The following is a 19,876-nucleotide window of genomic DNA, read 5'->3' as shown; positions in this document are numbered from 1 at the left end:
TGTCCAGGAACACCTGGCCACTCTAAACGAATTCAAGTCTCCAGGGCTGGATCAACAACACCCAAGAGTATTGAAGGAACTAGCGGAAGTAGTTTAGGAACCACTAGCAATCATCTTTGAGAGCTAACTACGGTTAGGTGGATCTGTAACTGGTTAAGTGAACAAACCCAAAGAGTGCTCACCAATGTGTCTTCTGGAAAGAAGTCACGAGTGTAGTGCCACAGGGTTCCGTCCGGGGCCCAGTTCTGTTCAACATCTTTATTAATGATTTAGATGAAGGGCTAGAAGGCATAATCATCAAGTTTTTAGATGACACCAAATTGGGAGGGATAGCCAATACTCCAGAAGACAGGAGTAGAATTCAAAATGATCTTAACAGATTAGAGAGATGGGCCGAAACTAACAAAATGAAGTTCAACATGGACAAATGCAAGATAATCCACTTCGGCAGAAAAAATGAAATGCAAAGATACAGAATGGGAAACACCTGGCTCAACAGCAGTACGTGTGAAAAAGATCTTCGAGTTCTAGTGGACAACAAGTTAAACATGAGCCTACAATGTGATGCGGTGGCGAAAAAAGCCAATGGGATTTTGGCCTGCATAAATAGGAGTATAGTGTCTAGATCCAGGGAAGTCATGCTACCCCTCTATTCTGCCTTGGTCAGACCACACCTGGAATACTGTGTCCAATTCTGGCCACCGCAGTTGACGGGAGATGTTGACAAGCTGGAAAGTGTCCAGAGGAGGGTGACTAAAATGATCAAGGGTCTGAAGAACAAGCCGTATTAGGAGCGGCTTAAAGAACTGGGCATGTTTAGCCTGCAGAAGAGAAGGCTGAGAGGAGACATGATAGCCATGTATAAATATGTGAGGGGAAGTCATAGGGAGGAGGGAGCAAGCTTGTTCTGTGCTGCCCTGGAGACCAGGACACAGAACAATGGCTTCAAACTACAGGAAAGGAGAATCCACTTGAACATCAGGAAGAACTTCCTCACTGTGAGGGCTTTTCGGCAGTGGAACTCTCTGCCCCGGAGTAGGTTCCTTCTTTGGAGGCTTTTAAGCAGAGGCTAGATGGCCATCTGTTGGGGGTGCTTTGAATGTGATTTTCCTGCTTCTTGGCAGGGGGTTGGACTGGATGGCCCATGAGGACTCTTCCAGTTCTATAATTCTGTGATTCTATGATTCTAAGTCTACGTCATGGTGATACACAGTAGATTGCCTTTTCGTTAAGTGGGTGGCAGTAGTATTTAATGAATGTGATGAAAAGGCCTGTGAGATATTCACTGAAAATCTACAGCAAAATATGCTGTGGAGTGTCCTGCAGAAAAAAAGTTGTTGCAATTTAATACACTTTCCTCATGGACCAATTAGGCAATGATGTTTATGACCCAGGAACAAAAATCATGTTACTTAGGGCCCTTCCAGACAGGCTCTTCAGCTTAGAAATGGAGATGAGCACTAACCCCCCAGAGTCGGTCACGACTGGACTTAACGTCAGGGGAAAACCTTTACCTATGTATATGTGTGTGAGATATAGGCGTGAGATAGATGGTATATTAATAGTGTAATATAATGTTATATGTGTGTGTGCATATAGAGGCGTGAGATATATAGATGTATTAATAATATAATATAATAACGTTATATATGTGTGTGTGTAGAGAGAGATTGTCCTTGGAATCAATTGAAACCGGAGGAGGAACCATTCTACAGACCGGAACGGAAACGCTAGGGGACAGGGTTTCTGGACGGATGTCTTACGCACTGCACCACGTTCCCATTTCTACGCTGGGAAAGGCTAGCCTCGCGGTCGGCGCTTGCTTGCTTGCTTCCTTCCTGCCGCCATTTTAGCTCCTTGCTCTCTTGCTCGGCGGCGGCCTCCTCGGCTCCCTGTTCCCGCCATGTCCAAGCGGCACCGCCTCGACCTCGGGGACGACTACGGCTCCAACAAGAAGCGGCTCGCCTCCGACGGGTAAGGCCTAAACCGGGCGAGGGAAGAGGAGGGGAGGGGAGGCGCCGCTACTCTCTCGCTCTTTCTCCCGTTTTGGCCCTCGTTGTTTTGCGAACCCACTGAGGGGACGCGGTGGGCGGAGGGGAATATTGGTCGCTTGGTTTTGGAGGACGCTCAGCGCCATTGGCCCACCTTTTAAAGTTATTTTTAGCCTCCCTTTAGAGATCGAGACATTTAGAGAGGCCTGGAGACAGGCTTCGCGGCCTCTTTGTTGTACACAGACTGAGGCCTCATCTACACTGAACTGCGGCGGCCAGATAACAAAACCCCGACAAAACCACATGCAAGAAAGCCCTTAATCACTATAAGGGCCTCAAACCATTTGCGCAGCGAAACCCATTTTCTTTCATACAGGCTGGTTGAAACTGCATTGAATGGTTAGTGTAGATGAGGCCTAAGGATCAAGTAATAGGCATGGCGAAACCGTCAAAATGGGCTGCTGAAAAAGCGACTACCTTTAGAGTCATAGAATAATAATAATAATAATAAAAACTTTATGTCCCTCGCTCTCCACAAAGACTCGGAGGTGGCTCACAACAGAATCAAGTCACAATAATGATAATAAAAATAATAAACTTTATTTATATTCCATCTCCTTAAGGGACTCAGGGTGGCTTACAACATTAATAATACAATAAAGTACAATATAATAAAATGCATCCATCCAATCGATATAAAACAAGATATGACACAAGTCAACAAAATTAACAATAATTTTTTTCACGTCAGGAGCAACTTGAGAAACTACCGTGTTTCCCCAAAAATAAGACAGTATCTTATATTAATTTTTGCTCCCAAAGATGTGCTAGGTCTTATTTTCAGGGGATGTCTTATTTTTCCATGAAGAAGAATTCACATTAATTGTTCAACAAAAAATTGAACATTTATTATATACTGTACATTAGTTGTCATCACAAACCAGCATAACCAGACAAACTGTGAATCCTATCAAGAGTTTCTTGTTACTACTATTAATTCCATGTCCAACACTCTACGGTACGTATACTTACTGATCCTGCATGCTCTAGTGTTCTGTTCGCCGGGCATGCTTCCAAACAAAAATTTTGCTAGGTCATACTTTCGGGGGAGGCCTTATATTTAGCATTTCAGCAAAACCTCTACTAGGTCTTATTTTCTGGGGATGTCTTATTTTAGGGGAAACAGGGTATGAGTCGCTTTTGGTATGAGAGAATTGGCCATCTGCAAGGATGTTGCCCTGGGGACACCCGGATGTTTGATGTTTTACCATCCTTGTGGGAGGCTTCTCTCATGTCCCAACATAGGAAGCTGGAGCTGACAGACAGAAACTCACCCCACTCCCCTGATTTGAACTGACGACCTTTCGGTCAGCAGTCATACTGGCCCAAAGGTTTAACCCATTGCACTACCAAGTTATAACTATAATTATAACCTGGTGGTGCAAAAAGAAATATAAAACATTAAAAACAGAATGGTTCCTATGAACTAAAAGGGGCCTGCTATCCCAGTCAAGGTATATTCATATCACAGTGATTGACTAATCATTACCAAAAGCCTGTTTAAATAGCCATGTCTTCAAGTTCTTCGTAAACCCTTTACGATACATACATAAGCAAAAACCAAAAAGTCAAGATACTATATGTAACCAGCAATCATAAACAAAAAGAAATTTTAAAAAATGATATCACGATAAATAAATACATAGGTTAAAAATTGTGTTGGGTTTAAAAACATATTGCACTGCAGAGGCAAAACCAATTAAAAAACCAATAGGTATTGACAAGATTAAAAGACCACCATCATAATGAAAAGTAATCAACCATTTTCAAAAGCCAGCTTCCACATTCAGGTTTTTAGTTTTTTCCTAAAGTTAGCTAGAAAGGGCCCCTGTCTAATTTTGTTAGGGAGAGCATTCCAAGGCCCGGGGGGGGGGGGGGAGAACAAGCACGGCTTGTGGAACCATGAGAAGCCCCCCCCCCCATGAAGTTGGTTCATAGGGTGAGTCGTGGTCACACAAATAGGCTGGACCCGAACCAAAAAAGGGTTAGAATCATAGAGTTGGAAGAGACCTTTTGGGCCATCAAGTCAAACCCCCTGCCAAGAAGTAGGAAAATTGCATTCAAAGCACCCTCAACAGATTGCCATCCATACTCTGTTTAAAAGCCTCCATCACACTCCGGGGCAGAGAGCTCTGCTGCTGAACAGCTTTCACAGTGAGGAAGTTCTTCTTATTGTTCAGGTGGAATCTCCTTTCCTGTAGTTTGAAGCCATTGTTCCGCATCCTAGTCTCCAGGGCAGCAGAAAACAAACTTGCTCCCTCCTCCCTATGACTTCCGCTCACATATTTATACGTAGCCATCATGTCTCCTCTCAACCTTCTCTTCTGCAGGCTAAACATGCCCAGCTGTTTAAACCGCTTCTCATAGGGCTTGTTATTCAGACCCTTGATCATTTTAGTTGCCTTCCTCTGGACACGTTTGTGTAGGACAAAATATATGTGAATTAATGTTTGTGTTTAGGCTTTCCTCCCATCTTGTATTCTGCTCACCTGGAATACTGTGTCCAATTCTGTGTAAAAGATTCCCACTGAAAAAGATGTTGCTTTATAGCTGATTTGATAACTGATGAAAGTACTATCTGTTCTATTGTTCAGCAGTGGCACATTATCAGGTTCTCATCAAGATCAAAATTCAAAATGACTGTAACATATTAAAGAGCTGGGCCAAAATTTAGAATATGAATTTCAACAGGGAGAAATGTAAGATATTAAACTTTGGCAGAAAAAAAATGAAATGCAAAAATACAGAATTGATAATGTCTGGCGCGACATCAGTCCATGTGAAAAAGATCTTGGAGTCTCATGGCCCACGGACAACAAGTTGAGCGTGAACCAACAGTGTGATGCAGCAACTAAAAAAGCCAATGGGATTTTGAGCTACATCAATAGTAGTGTCTAGATCAAGGGAAGCAATGGTGCCCCTCCTTTCTGGTTGGTTAGATCTCACTTGGAATACTGTGTCCTGTTTTGGGCACCACAATTTAAAAGAGATATTGACAACCTGGAAGGTGTCCAGAAGAGGATGACTAAAATGATCAAAGATCTAAAGATCATGCCCTCTGAGGAGCGTCTTAAAGAACTGGGGATGTCTAGCCTTCAGAAGGGAAGGTTGAGAGAAGACATGATAGTCATGTGAAAAGTTGTCATGAGGAAGAGGAAGCAGGTTTGTTTTCTGCTCCCCTTGAAACTAGAGCTAGGAGCAATGTGTTAAAATTACAGGAAAGGATATTCCACCTGAACATTAGGAAAACCTTCCTGACCATATGAGCTATTCAACAGTGGAACTGTGCCTTGAAGTGTGGTGGAAACTCCTTCCTTGGAAACTTTTAAACAGGCTGGGTGGCCATCTGTCAGGGATACTTTGTGCTTTTCCTGCATGGCAGGGATTGGATTAGATGACACATGTAGTCTCTTCTAACTCTATTATTCTATTATCCCTGTTATATTTGTGTACATATAAGCAAATGCAGTATTGCAAAACCCGTAAAAAACAAAACACTTGGTCCTAAACATTTCAGCTAAAGGACACTCAGCTTGTATATCTGCCCTTAATCCTTCTTTCCTGCCATATAGGCCATGTACTCTTTAGTCACACATCACTACCTCTATTTTGTTTGAAGTGTGTGTGTGTGCATGTATTATTATTATATTTATTTATACCCTGCCTTATCTCCCCGAAAGGGACTCAAACGGGCTTAACATAAAAGCATCCACATAACCATGTAAAATATGTAAATATGTGAACATTAAAAGAGGATTGAATATAAACAGCATCAAAAATTTCTAGTTAAAAACCATTAAAAACTTTTAAAACAAATTCAAAGTTAAAAACCATAGCACCCCCTGAATTGATCTTAAAAACCTTCATCTTTAAAAGCCTGTCTGGATAAAAAGGTTTTAACCTGCCACCAGATGGACAGCAGGGAGGGGGCCATTCTGGCTTCTCTGGGCAGGGTGTTCCAGAATCGAGGGGCAGCCACCGAGAAGGCCCTCTCTCGTTCCCACCAACCAAACTTGAGATGGAGGTGGGACCAAGAGAAGGGCCTTTTCTGATGATCTCAGGACCCAGGCAGGTTCGTATATGTATCTATATATGTGTATGTGTGTGTTCGTGTTTAAAAAGAGGAAGATGCCCTAAATGTTTTTAGGGGGTGCATCGCTCACTGGAAACCTCATTCTTGATCTTGTAAAGAACTCCATGTATATGCCGCAGTTTCTGTGATTGCTCTCACAACAATTTGAGCAAATATTAATGTCTGAAGTGGTGCAGTCCTGGAGCCCATATTACCTTTACCTATTGCAGTGGTTCTCAACCTGTGGGTCCCCAGGTGTTTTGGCCTACAACTCCCAGAAATCCCAGCCAGCTTGCCAGCTGTTAGCATTTCTGGGAGTTGAAGACCAAAACATCTGGGGACCCACAGGTTGAGAACCACTGGTTTATAGCCATCTGAGTGGTCATTTCTGTACGCACAGGGAATAGGACAGGGGTGGGGGATAAAGTGCATGGGAGAATAGCAGAGGCCAGGCAGAAAGATTATAGGAGCTGTGTGTAGCCCTGCTAGATCAAATTAAACATCCCATCTGTTCAGCATTCTGTTTTCCAAAAGGCCCAATCAGATGCATCTGTGCAGCTCTTATGCAGAGCACAAGCTGATTCTCTATTTTTGTCTCTCCTGTCACCATACTGCCTCTGAATTTGGAGGATCCATTTGATCTGCTTTATTCTCTCTGCAAACTTGCTACCCTTTCAAATTAAGCCCCACTTGTGGTGATATATTCATAATGAAACCTGTCTGGAGTTGCCTAGAAAAATGTGGAAGTTGACCATAGAATCATGCTGGAAGATGTAGAGATTGATTCCTAAAGGGAACATGTTAATCTGCAAAAGTGAAACTGACTTTATTTTGAAAAGGATCCTTTTAAATATAGGAGCTTAGAGAAAAGTAATTTTATTATACTTGCGTTTGTGGTCAAGTGTGAAAAATTTTTAAAAGGTGAGACATTAGGCTCTCCGAGGACCTTCACCAAGGTTTCGGCTGACTTAGCTGTAAGAAATGCTCACATTTGCCATAGAATTTTCTCAGCAAGACATTTTGTCACTAGTGAAATGAATTTTTATCAGCTGGTACACTCATTTTTTGAATATGTTTGCATTCTCTTTCTAGAATATAGCTTTTTGTTCATAGCAATAATAACTCCTCTTATGATGGTTCCATCAGAACTTGCTAATTTATATTTCACAGGACATTTGCCTATCCCTGTGACCAAATGGTGACAAGGATACATCTTTCAATTTGAAAAAATTGAGATTAAAGGGAAAATGGAATGTAGCAGCACTTTTAAGATGTATGTTATTTTTAATTTAGCATGAACTTTCAAGGATATAAACCCACTTCAGATGCAGTACAGAATGATATTAAAGCCTTGTGTTATAAAACATTATGACACAGCTATGGGACTGGAATGGGATGAAACAGTTGATGTCCATTTATCTTACATAGAAACTGCCTTGCTTGTCCAATGTAGAGTATGAGGACGATTGCTGACATAGAATGGCATATATTATGAAGGAAGAATAAGTAAATGTACCTCTGATTTTGTGATTGGTGATATTGTCCCCAGTGATATTTCTCCCAGAGTAGTTTTGAGAAGAGAGTTGGCATCTGGGTTTGTGTCAGGATCTTATTGCTGTATTACTATCCAGATTACATATTCTGTAAGTACAGTAGAGTCTCACTTACCCAACATTCGCTTATCCAATGTTCTGGATTATCCAACGCAGTTTGCCTCCCGCCCTGATCCACAGCTATTCTCTAGGCAGCAAGGATTGAACTTTTTATGGATTTAATTTCCAACAACATTTTTACTGTAAGTTCATTTTATGCCATTCTATCTTTATTTGTAGTCAATTTGTTAGTAGCCAATGTTTTTTTAGACAATTTTTTCAATATATTGTGATGTTTTGGTGCTAAATTCATAAATACAGTAACGTTACTGTCATTTGGACTGCTTTTTCTGTTGATTTATTGTAAAACATGTTTTTGGTGCTTAATTTGTAAAATCATGACGTAATTTGACGTTTAATAGGCTTTTTCTTAATCCCTCCTTATTCAACATTTTCGCTTATCCAGTGTTCTGCTGGCCTGTTTATGTTGGATAAGTGAGACTCTACTGTAAGTAGGAAGCAAATAGAAATTACAATACTTAAAAATCAACTGCAGAACATTTCAGCCTTCTCGGACATACAGTACAGGCTAGAAGGAGAAAAAAACCCTTAATTTAATTACATTTACAAATTCTAATCCATTAACAGAGGTATGAACAAAGGCAGTTCTTCATGGTGCACTATATATATTAATATAACAACCCTTGTTACTGTACATGTAACAAAATGAATTTTCTCAGAGAAGGTTTTAAACCCAAGGAAACTGACTTTTGATAAGATGATTTATTGCTTTCACGAATCTGCCCACCAATGTGACAAAACCTTTTAAGTGTTCCACCTTTTTAGCCTAATGTGGGTAGTGATGAGCACAGATTTTAGGATTATGTTCATAAATCTGGAGAGGGTAAACTCATAGGAACACTGGTTTCTTATAAAATGTTGATTATTTTGTAAAATAAAAGCAAAATTACTGAATTTTTCTAAAAGTATTATGTGTGATGCATCTGAGTAAGCTTCTAATGACCTTCCTTCAACTGAGTGAGGTTGACACTGATACCAAATTCTGCACCACTTGTGAGTTGGTAAGCAGCAGTGGTGTGCAATTGGGGCTTATCTTGTCCCATTTAGTTTCCCAGTTTTCGGTGGGGGCCTGTTCCATTTTTATCTGACCTCCCAAAATCAGGTGAGACATTTGTTCTGTTTTGTTTTCCAGGCTGAAAGATCTGTTTTCTTTCTGCCCAAAGCACCTGGGCCTACAGGTATAGGCTTTGGGCCTATGCACCCAGGCCTCACAGGGCTTGCAGCTGATCAATCTAAAAAGCAGGTTTGGAGCCGATACGAGCTCCCACTTGCCTTTTGTTTTGAGTTGGTTTTTGTTCAAGGGGGGCATTTCCGTTTCGTGCCATCCAAATGAATGGTACAAAACGGAAATATACATGAAATAAATGCAACAAATACTGCTTACATCTTTAGTAAGCAGTCATTTCTTTGCAAGGACAGGCCTTTTCTGCAATTGGGCTCTCTTGTCCATCATTTGTGCGATCAGTTTTTCAAACACTGATCTTGTAAAATAATGCCAGTGTGCTTTGTAATTCGATTAAGGAAGGACTGGAGAATTGTCTTGACCTACACACAATGGACACTCTTTAACTACCCTTCTGAAATCACTTATTTCTTCTGTGTGTGTGGGTGTGGGTGGGAGAGATGATGGAAGGTTAGGAAGGAATGGATAGCAAAAAGAGAATGGACAGTATGCAGTAATGGCCCTCCAATTTACTGTTCTCACTGGCCAGCAACTGTTTGTAGGAAAAGTCTAATCATTTAATATGAATAACAGTGTAGAAGGATAAAAAAAGGAAAAGTGGGGGAGGAAGAATCTAGCAATACTTTTGAGCATGAGCTTTCATGGTTTTGGTTTACTGATGGGAGCACAAAATTAATGCCAGTTAATAGGGAGGATCAGAGTGTAATTATAGGATACTGAATGATACAAATTGTGATACTGGCTATAAACGTTTGAAGATGATACAACGTTGTATAAGATGATACAATTCTGTCATGTCACTGTTGTGTTGCTCTTGAAATGTGAAAATAATACATTTTTCTTACAAGTAAATTAGTTCCTTTGAGGGAGTAATCCTTCCATAGTTCTTCATTTGCTAAAGTGGGAACTAATCTTAAGCCATAGCTTTCAGATCGTCTTATGATGGGGTAAAATTATTATTGTCTCTCAAGTAAGCATATTCTTAAATTGATAGAAGACCTGACAATATCAACAACAACAACAATTCTTTATTGATTAGTCACTTTTGACCATATCAAAACATGTAAAACATACAAAACGTACACACTTACGCATAAATACAATAAAACCATGTAAAGATACAAAACATCCCGACCTGCGGCCTAATAACCCACTCCTGGACAAATACAGAGTAAAAAAGTTAAAATTAGTAATTTCCTAAGGAAAGGTTTGAACAAGGACAGGGGCAAGTAAAACAAGTGTCTTGTCCATAGTAAATTTTAAGTTTGGATTTTGTTAGTGACAATAATGTATCAGCTCTCAGCTTCCATCTTCTCACGAATGGCCAGCGCTTTTTGTGTAAAAAGGGCCAGTTTTAAAATAGAGTTTTTATCTGAACCCTGTAGAAGGATATGCAATATCAATACAGTGAAATGCCCATTATCACAATCTCGATTTTTAAAAACTATGTACAGAAAGAATATATTTTGCCTGCCTTGCTTAACAGATGTGTTTTGAGTGGACTGGCAACTTTTCAGATGTTGACTTGTGTGCCAGCATCTGTTTTGTTTTCTCATCAAGGCTGCTCAAATATTCTTTTGGTTCACATGCCATGGTTTCCTACTATAAGAGCAAGCAGCTGTGACCTATGTGCTTGAAGATTCCTCATTACTGCATATGGATCTGTTAAAAGGAGCTTGAAAGCCGTCAATTTCAACCATGGTTTTCTGTGTCCAAACTAAATTGAGAAACAGAGACTTTTCAAGGTACAGTTAGTGAAAATCCCAAGTTAAACCATGATTTCATATATTACATTATTAAATCATATTTTTAACAATCTAAGTTCACACGGAGCTTTTGTTAATTTAAAATAATAAAATATCAAAGTGATAAAAGGAAGGCCTTTAGTCTTCTCTGTTTAATAGGAGAGTGACACAGTGATTACTGATGTTGTTTGCATAGTAGTTATTCCAGTCATTTGTATATAATTCACTAGTGTTGGTGTGGGCCAAATTCAGGATTATCAGGCATACTTTGCCTTTTCACTTGTATCCCAAACACAGTCAAGAAGAGTCGGGTGCTTTGGACATATTTTTAGTCTGATATTTTGTTTTCAGTACTCGTATTTATATTATTTTCTTTTCACAGAACTGTCGATTCCATGATTTCTTTATGCAGGGTGTGGCGAAAATATTTTTTTCAATCTGTTGCTAAACATGAAAGTAGATGTTGCAGATCATCTAGAGAACTACAGTAGATCCTGATCTGTGTAATATTGTATAACAAATACATTCATTTCAAATGATCAATATTAGCAAGGCAGTCACCAGAAGGAGTTACTTTTATTAAAAGTCAGATGGTAATTAAAGAAGTCTTATGCAGTTAATTAATGGACTGAATCTGCATGAATTCACATCCAGAAATAATTCAAATGCAAAGGGCAAATTTTCTTGCTTTTTAAATGTCATATTTCCATTATTTTTAAAAGATGATTCATTTACACCAAGGATAGGATTCATAACATGTTCTAGCTGTTTGCTAGCATTCCTTAACATTTCTTTGGCTGGCTAGGGCTGCTAGGAATTTCATTCCAACATCTGTTATCACAAGAATTTCAAAATTCTTATATTTATAACGGTATGTATTGATAACCACAAAAGAAACCAAAAGGTGTGCTGCCTGCTAAATCAAATTACCTTTCAAATTGATTAGAAGATTGTTAATATATTAATCCAAATCAATAAATGTTATACTCTTATGCCTAAATTCAGTGTCAGTTCTAGAGTAGCAAAATGTTCTAAGCATCCAAACTTCAGGACTGCCAAAAACATTTCTGAGGGTTTCCATAGGGCTGCAACTGAAATGGGGAGACAACCTTTCCTGTTCCTGGTGTGTTATACTGTATTTGGAGCGTGTTCTTAATATAAAGAATCTCCCAGAATAGTATTCTCACAATGCTATACATAGGATGGGTTATACATAGGCTGAACTGATTGTGCCAACTAAGGTGGGTTATAATTGTGCCATCACCACCAATTCTAAGCGTTTCTGTTTAAAAAGAGAATGGGTAAGAACAAAAAGGAGAGGTGGGTTGTGTATGGAAATTATTATAAGTACCATGTATACTTGAGTATAAGCAGAGTTGTCAGCCCTTTTTTAGGGCTGAAAAAGCCCCCCTTGGCTTATATTCGAGTGGGGGTCCTGGCCGGCTTATATTTGGGTCAGCTTATACTTGGGAATATAGGCAACCAGAGTTGGACAGTCTTATTAAAGTCTTATTATTATCTTAAATAACAGCTTTATATAAATATTCAAAAACATTTAACCTACTGATGCCTCAGTTAATGTAATTTTGTTGGTATCGATTTTTATTTTTGAAATTTACCAGTAGCTGCTGCATTTCCCTCCCTCGTCTTATACTCAAGCCAATAAGTTTTCCCAGTTTTTTGTGGGAAAAGTAGGTGCCTTGGCTTATGCTCAAGTATATATGGTAGTTTTCTATTTAGAAATATAGAGTTTAAATATGTTTGTGCCTGAAATTTGGATACACTCGAATTACCCATGTATGTTATTCTAAATATGTTTGGGTTTACTGTGTGATGTAGGAAATGTCCCTTTGGCCAATACACACATTATCTGTACATATAATTTCCTTGTTGCATACATCTCCTTTACTTGTCATACAGTACCTCTACATATAAATGTCCCAACATATCGTAAGTATGTTTTAACTTATTTAACATCTTCATGAACGATCAGCCACTACCACCACTCACAAAGAGCTTTATATATGCTGATGACCTTGACCTTACAACACAAGCAAAAGATTTTGAAACAGTTGAAAACCAGCTCACTAATGCACTTGAAAGATCTCTCCAGCTGCTACAAAGAGAACCACCTGAAGCCTAACTCTGCCAAGACACAAGTGTGTGCTTTCCATCTACGTAACTGTGAAGCCAACAGGAAACTGAAAGTTACTTGGAAAGGCCAAGAGCTTGAACACTGTTTCCATCCTAAATATCTTGGTGTCACCTTAGATTGAACACTAACATATAGGAAACACTGCATGAACACCAAGCACAAAGTAGCTGCACACAATAACATCCTGCGGAAACTGACTGGCAGTGCATGGGGTGCAGACCCACAAGTAATAAGGACATCAGCCCTGGCCTTGTCTTTCTCAACTGTTGAGTACGCCTGTCCTGTCTGGAAAAAGTCTGCCCATGCGAAGCAGGTGGACATAGCACTGAACGAAACATGCAGAATCATCACAGGATGCCTTAAACCTACACCTGTCGATAAACTCTACATGTTAGCTGGCATTGCCCCTCCTGACGTGCGACGGGAAGTTGCTGCTAACTGCGAGAGAAATAAGGTCGAGCATTGTGAAAGCCACCCACTGCATGACTATCAGCCTCCTCCCAGTAGACTCAAATCAAGGAAGGGCTTCATGAGAACCACCACTCCTCTTGATGTTCCTCCAGCAACAGCAAGGGTGTCTGTCCTTCTGGGCAGCTAAACTAGGCAATCCCAACTGGATGGCCCCACATGAGGGTCTTCCTCCAGGGGCAAACCAAGAATGGGCAACTTGGAAGTCCCTAAACAGACTGAGAAGCGGAGTGGGCAGATCAAAAGATAACCTGGCAAGATGGCACTACCTGGAGGAATCCTGCACCTTGTGTGACTGTGGAGCTGAACAAACAACTCTGCATATGTATGCTTGCCCACAATGCCCTGCCTCATGCACGGAGGAGGAGTTGTTTAAAGCTACGGACAATGCGATTGCTGTTGCCCGCTTTTGGTCCAAAACTACTTAGCTGTTTGTGATTCCTTTTATTTTATCACTTTTAAACTATTTATTATTGTCAAGACCCAGGCTGCAGAACACCAATAACCATGCGCAGAGACCAGAATCTATCTAATATCTTTATTAAGGAAATATATAAAGTCAATAAAAACAAATGAAGAATATAGTTCAGAAGTAGACCTTTCAGGAAAGGTCAAATATAGTCCAGGAAAACAATGTCCAATATATGATATTAGAGTCCAAAGTTATAATCCACTTGACCGAAACACACACTATTTGGCAAGCAATAGTGTGGGGAACTGTCCATAGTCTTTCGAGGCTTAAGGTAAATCCGAAGGGAACTGGAAAACAAGGCTTGAACCTAGGAAGCAAGGTCCGTGGTTTAAAACGCAAGGCAAGGCAAGACTTGAAACTTGGCAAGATCAAACTTGAAACAAGGCAAACATGAAACAAGAACTGAGTCCATAGAAGTCCGTGGAACAAGGCAAGGCTGGAAATTGATCCGGGAAACAGGGAATTGGAGTACGAAGTCTACACACAATCTCACTCCTCAAGCTGACGAATTGACTCCGCAAGGTTTCCTTCGCGGCAAAACACCTAAATAGGGTCTCGTTTCCCGCCAGAAGAACACTTTCCCTGGAGAACTAGAAGTGAAACTCATCTCTGTCCAGATGCATGACTCCTTAGAATTTCCCAAGGGAAGCAGACTTAATCAGCTAATTGTTTGGCTGCGATTCTGGCGCTTCGGCGATTCGCCTCCCTAGCGCCTCTATCTTTATTATAATTGTCCTTTCGAGAAAACGGGGGAGAATTCTGCCCAAGGCTTGTTTGGGTAACTTCTTGAGGGCAAACATCCTGTAGGTGCAGAGGCTCCGTTTCTGGCTGAAACGGTGTAAATCCCATGTTTTCCTCTTCGTCTGCCACAATAGTACTAGGAACGGGACTACAAGGCCCATGAGACATCACAATTATGCAGTGTTTTGACACGAAATAAATAAATAAATAAGTTATGAATCCTCACTCAGCCTAGAGTGATGTTTTGACTTACAAACAGTGCAAAAAAAGGCTTCTTTGCCCCCTAAACCAGTTCTAACAGGAAGGCAGTGCGAAATAAAACCAGGTCTGGATTTCTAGCCAGTGCGGATCTTGCTTCTCTTTCTGCAAGGCAGAAACTCCATCTCCAGGTGATAGTTTCCCCTGAACGTTCTGGGAGGAGTTTAGTCTGGAGATTCCACTCCAGAAATTGCAGTCTACCCTAGTGCAGCAGAGCCTCAGCCTAACACGAGAGTACAGGGCTTCCAGCAGACCGAGCAGCCATTGTATCTCATGGCTCAGTGCCTCAGCCTACGTACCTTTGCCTGTGATTGCTGTCCACTGGGGAAGCTTCTTATTCCTGGTACTGTATGTTTCTCTTCACAAAAAAGTGAGGGAGGGAGGCTGGAATTAGTACTGTACAGTATGAAGAAAATGATGTTATTTTCTCTTGCCAACACACATTTTGTTGCCTCAAATGTGCTAGATGGAACCAATCACTGCCTATCTGAACATTTTATACATTTATTTATAAAGTATATTTTCTTATTTAGAAACACATAACAAAAAATTGGGGTGTTTTTTGGGAGGCTGGAACCGATTAATATAATTTCAATGAGAAAATTTGCTTTGAGATAAGAATGTTTTGACTTAAGAACTCAGGCACGGAACGAAGTAAATTTATACATCAAGGTATCACTGTACTGTAAATACTCATTTCTTAAAACACAGGAGCCAAAGTAACTTAGAATAATTTAAAACAAGGTTTAATTAAAATATTACTTCATAAGTGTTAAAAACAGTTCAAACACATTTAAATGTAATTAAAATGATAAAAACATAGCACACTTCTTTCAAATCACCCATCTGCCCATGGCTTAAGGTTTGCCTAAATAAAAAAGAGTTTGTCTGGTGATGGCAGGAAGGGGGAAAGCAAGTAAACCTCCCATGGATAGAGTTAAACTGTTTGTGATAGGGTCTCTACTATGAAATGGAGGAGGCTAAGCTGAAGTACTGCAGCAAATAACATTGTATTTTAGAAACATATGGTCTCTTCTTCATTAACTGAGCAAAACAGCACAGCATGTACAATACAGAGTACTGAAAATCTGCCTTTACACATTTACATTTACTTCTTTTATATTAAGCAGGGATAGCCCTAGTTAGTATTTGGATGGGAAATTGTTAACAAATATCAACTGCTGTATTAAATGGTGCATAGTATCTGTGGTTTTTCACGCTCATCTTTTTAAAATTATTTTTATTTAAACAAATTATTACAAAACTTACATATAAACATACAGACTAACAAAAATAAAATTAAAAATACTTTTTCTAGAATAAAAAAACACCACTTCTTTCAAAGCATCAGAAAACATTAAGTACATGCAATCTTCATTATCCAATCTAACGGCTTTACATTCTCTGTCTGATGGTTATAGTTTCTCAATGTTCTACACCCATCAGATGAAAAAGAACAATTGATACATTTTCCCCCACATAGTTAATACTCTCCTAGTCCTAAAAAACTATGATGTTGTTGGAGAAACACAATGAATAGACCCCAGACTTTCTCTCTTTGATTAACATAGCAAGTCTATCCATTTCTGCAAGTTCACTTATTTATATAATCAAATCATTTCGTGTCAGAATAATTGAATCTTTCTGTCTTTGAGCATAGATAATTCTTGCTGCCATTCTCATGTATCACAATAACCTTCCACATTTTCTATCTAGTTGATCATCTAACATCTCAAGCAGATAGTTAAATTTCATTTCAAGTTTAACAATTTCTTCTATAATTATGTGTTTTTGTTCCTAGTATTTCTGGCCCCTTTTCCCCACATTTCTATTTTTATACACCTTAGCAATCCTTTCTGGTGTCAGATGCCATCTGTTCATTATCTTACAGAAATTGGCATTTGTGGTTAGGTGCTTAAAGACTGTGCTGGTGTTACTGTGATTTTTAATAGGTCTTTATCACAGTCTATTATTCCATCTTGTTTGAAGACTTCAATCATTGTTCCATTAATAAAGAAGTTTGCTATTGATAATTTTCGGGACTGCAGACCAGTGGCACCCACTTTCATCTGCCTTGAAAAACTGGTCTTTCCACATTTATTGGTGTTTATAGGGATCTTGGACTTTTATATTCAGTCCGTTTTTAGATTATGGACTTCTTTTATTGTCATTTCCAGAGAGTTAGATTAGGTAATCATATCTCTTCAGCTCTTATTCTCGACAATAAACATACAAATAAAAATGATGGATTGGTCGATGTTTGAAGAATATCTCAAGACGAATTACTAAATATTAATGAAAAATCTCCTTATCTGTTGCACTTTACATTGCTTTATCAGCTCGACATAGCCACAGGGGCCACCCCAATCCCAAGTTGCTCTCTCATTAACTCTAGCACTTTAGCCAGTTACCTTATCCCTTGTGTTTACAAAACTCACTCAGTGTACTTTACCCAGTTCGCTTTTATGATGTTAATTGTGCAAATTTTATATTGCGTTGTATTTCTTTTTTTGATGTGTTTTATTTTGTTTATTATAATTACCCGGGCTTGGCCCCATGTAAGCCGCCCTGAGTCCCTTCGGGGAGATGGTGGCGGGGTACAAGAATAAAATTAATTATTATTATTAATAGTAATATCTCTTCAGCTCTTATTCTCAACCCTGGTACACCACAGAACTATGTGTTGAGTCCTCTACTTTACACTCTTTACATATATGATTGCACCCCCGTTTACCATAGTAATATCATTATTAAATTTGCAGATGATGCAACAGTGGTAGCGGGGCTTATCTTTGAAGGGAATGAGTCTGCCTACTGAGATGAGGTGGAACAGCTGTTCTCGTTGTGAAGGACAATAATTTGGTTTTGAACATCAATAAGACCAAAGATCTTATAGTAGATTACAAAAGCCGTTGGTTATAAATGGAGATTAAGTGGAGTGGGTGACTAGTTTTAGTTCCTGGGGTTCTTGTTAAGGAGGACCTGACCTTGGACATTCATACTGCAATGTTAAGGAACCAACAATTGAATGAAAAACTGTTGGTGATTTTTTATCATTATGCTATAGAGAGTTTTCTAACCTATTACATCTGCGTATGGTTTGCTATTGAACAGTGGCAGATAGGAAGGTGCTCCAGAGAGTCACCACTACTGCTCAGAGAATTATTGGTTGCCCTCTCCCCTCTTTGGAAAAACTTTATAATTCTTGCTGCCTTAAGAAAGCTCAGAATAATCTTAAGGATCCATTTCACTCTGGTTATTCTTTTTTTTTTTTTTGGATTACTACCATCTGACAAATGTTATAGGATAATAAAAACAAGGACAAATAGGCTGTGAGATAGCTTTTATCCCAGAGCATTGACTATATTGAACTCTGTGGTTTCATACTGATGTAGCATTAGAGGCTTGTGCAGTAGTGATTAGAATGTGGAAAGCTGGGTGTTTTGTTTTTGTAATTTTACATATATAATGTGTATTGGGGATGGCATTTAATTTCGTTGTATGATGTGTAATGACAATAAAGTTCTGTTTTCTTTCAAGTCATTATTCAGTGTAAATTTCAACCTCTTTGTCCAGACTCTTTCCCATTGTTCCATTTGTATTTGTTTACTAGAATTTTGTGCCCATGTAACCATACTTTCATTCATCTGTTCCTCCTCCGTTTCATTTTTAACAAGTTAGCAATTAAGTAGTCATCTCCAGTCAAGAACCATTTCAAGTTCAAGTTTATCAATGACAAATCCAAATAATTTTTGTCGATTTTGAATCATTCTAAAAATTGTCTGTAGGCAAACCATTGTATTGGGAAGACTTCAGACAGTAATACAGCTTTTGTCTTTATATCAAATTTTTTGTTGTCCAATATCAACAAGTTGTTATAAGTCAACAATTTCTCTTTCAGGGCAATTTTCCTTTTTAAAATTTTTTCATGGGGAGAGAACAATAAGGATATTTTGGGCTAAAATCTTTTATACAGTACTTACTCCACACTTGTAATAGTGATCTCCTTATATGGTGGTTATTACAATTAGAGTCTGCCTTTATTTTATCATACCGTAGATAGGTATGAATCCCAAATTTCAGTCCTTCTCCTTCTAGTAGGTTTTGAGATTAGGAAGAATTAGTTCTCCTCTTTTCTTACCTTGTAGTACAGACAGGCTGGATGTGGCCGCCTGGGCACTTGTCTCTGGCCCTCCTCATTTTTTTCTGGGCATAAGGACGGGGAGGAAGACCCTCCTGAGCTCCTGAGAGGAGGACCTTCCCTCCAGATGCCAACGCACCACCAGCACACCAACGTGCCCCCCGCCGCCAGCTGGCCTCGGCCTCCTGCCCCTTCCCATGTGGCCTGCATTCCTAGAGGTTTGCACTTGTCTATTGTAGTACTTTAAATTTGGCCCTTGGTCTTTTTCCTTGCCAAATAAATGTTGATAGGTCTTTTTGCCATTGTTTAAATGAAGTATCATTCAGCATACAGGCAGTCGCCAAGTTACAAACAAGATAGGTTCTGTAGGTTTGTTCTTAAGTTGAATTTGTACGTAGAAGCAGCTACATTTTCAAGTGTAATTCCAGCTTATGGATAGCTTAGGGAAGGGTTAACACGCTTGTGGTGTTTGTTTTTCTCTCTGTGCTCCTGTTCAGAAAATTTCATCTCACTTTGTCCTTTTGATATTTGGATTTTGAAAAATTTGGCTTGTTGTGGAAATAAGAATTGGTGGTAAAGCTTCAGTGAAGATCCCTTGTCCCCATGATAACTCTTTCAGGAGTAAATTTCCCTTTCGAGGGGGAAATTTCTCTCACATCCTGTTGTCTCAATGCCATTCTTAACTATGAGTTGTTTGTAAGTCGGATGCTTATAACTCATGGACTGCCTGTAATTGGATTAATTCACATACTTCAAGAAATTTTTCATTCTCTTTCATTGGTGCTCTTTTAGTTTCACTGTCTGTAGAATCATTTGAACTGGTTAGTTCAATTGAACATTGAGGAGAATCTTTTCCAGAGGTTTCCACATTCTTTTTTCTTTAGATAAAGGAAACTTATCTTCTTAATTTTACAAAT

General features: G+C 39.2%; 1 protein-coding gene across 2 annotated transcripts in view; it reads left to right on the top strand.

Annotated features, from left to right (window-relative positions):
* Positions 1-1,734: 1,734 nt before the first annotated feature.
* dhx15 (DEAH-box helicase 15) overlaps positions 1,735-19,876 on the top strand; it is a 57,945-nt gene continuing 39,803 nt past the window's right edge. Inside the window, exon 1 of one of the 2 annotated variants that reach the window (XM_062982170.1) lies at positions 1,735-1,974. Coding sequence is in view for 1 of the 2 variants with exons in the window: in XM_062982169.1 (XP_062838239.1) it covers positions 1,904-1,974 (71 nt within the window). In the remaining variant the exon portion in view is untranslated. The remainder of the gene's footprint in view (positions 1,975-19,876) is intronic. The other variant, XM_062982169.1, reaches the window with a different exon arrangement.

The sequence above is a fragment of the Anolis carolinensis genome, chromosome 5, assembly GCF_035594765.1.
Source record: "Anolis carolinensis isolate JA03-04 chromosome 5, rAnoCar3.1.pri, whole genome shotgun sequence".
NCBI lineage: Eukaryota > Metazoa > Chordata > Lepidosauria > Squamata > Dactyloidae > Anolis > Anolis carolinensis.
Note: the sequence above shows the minus strand (reverse complement) of the source record. Positions and strands in the feature narration are given on the sequence as shown.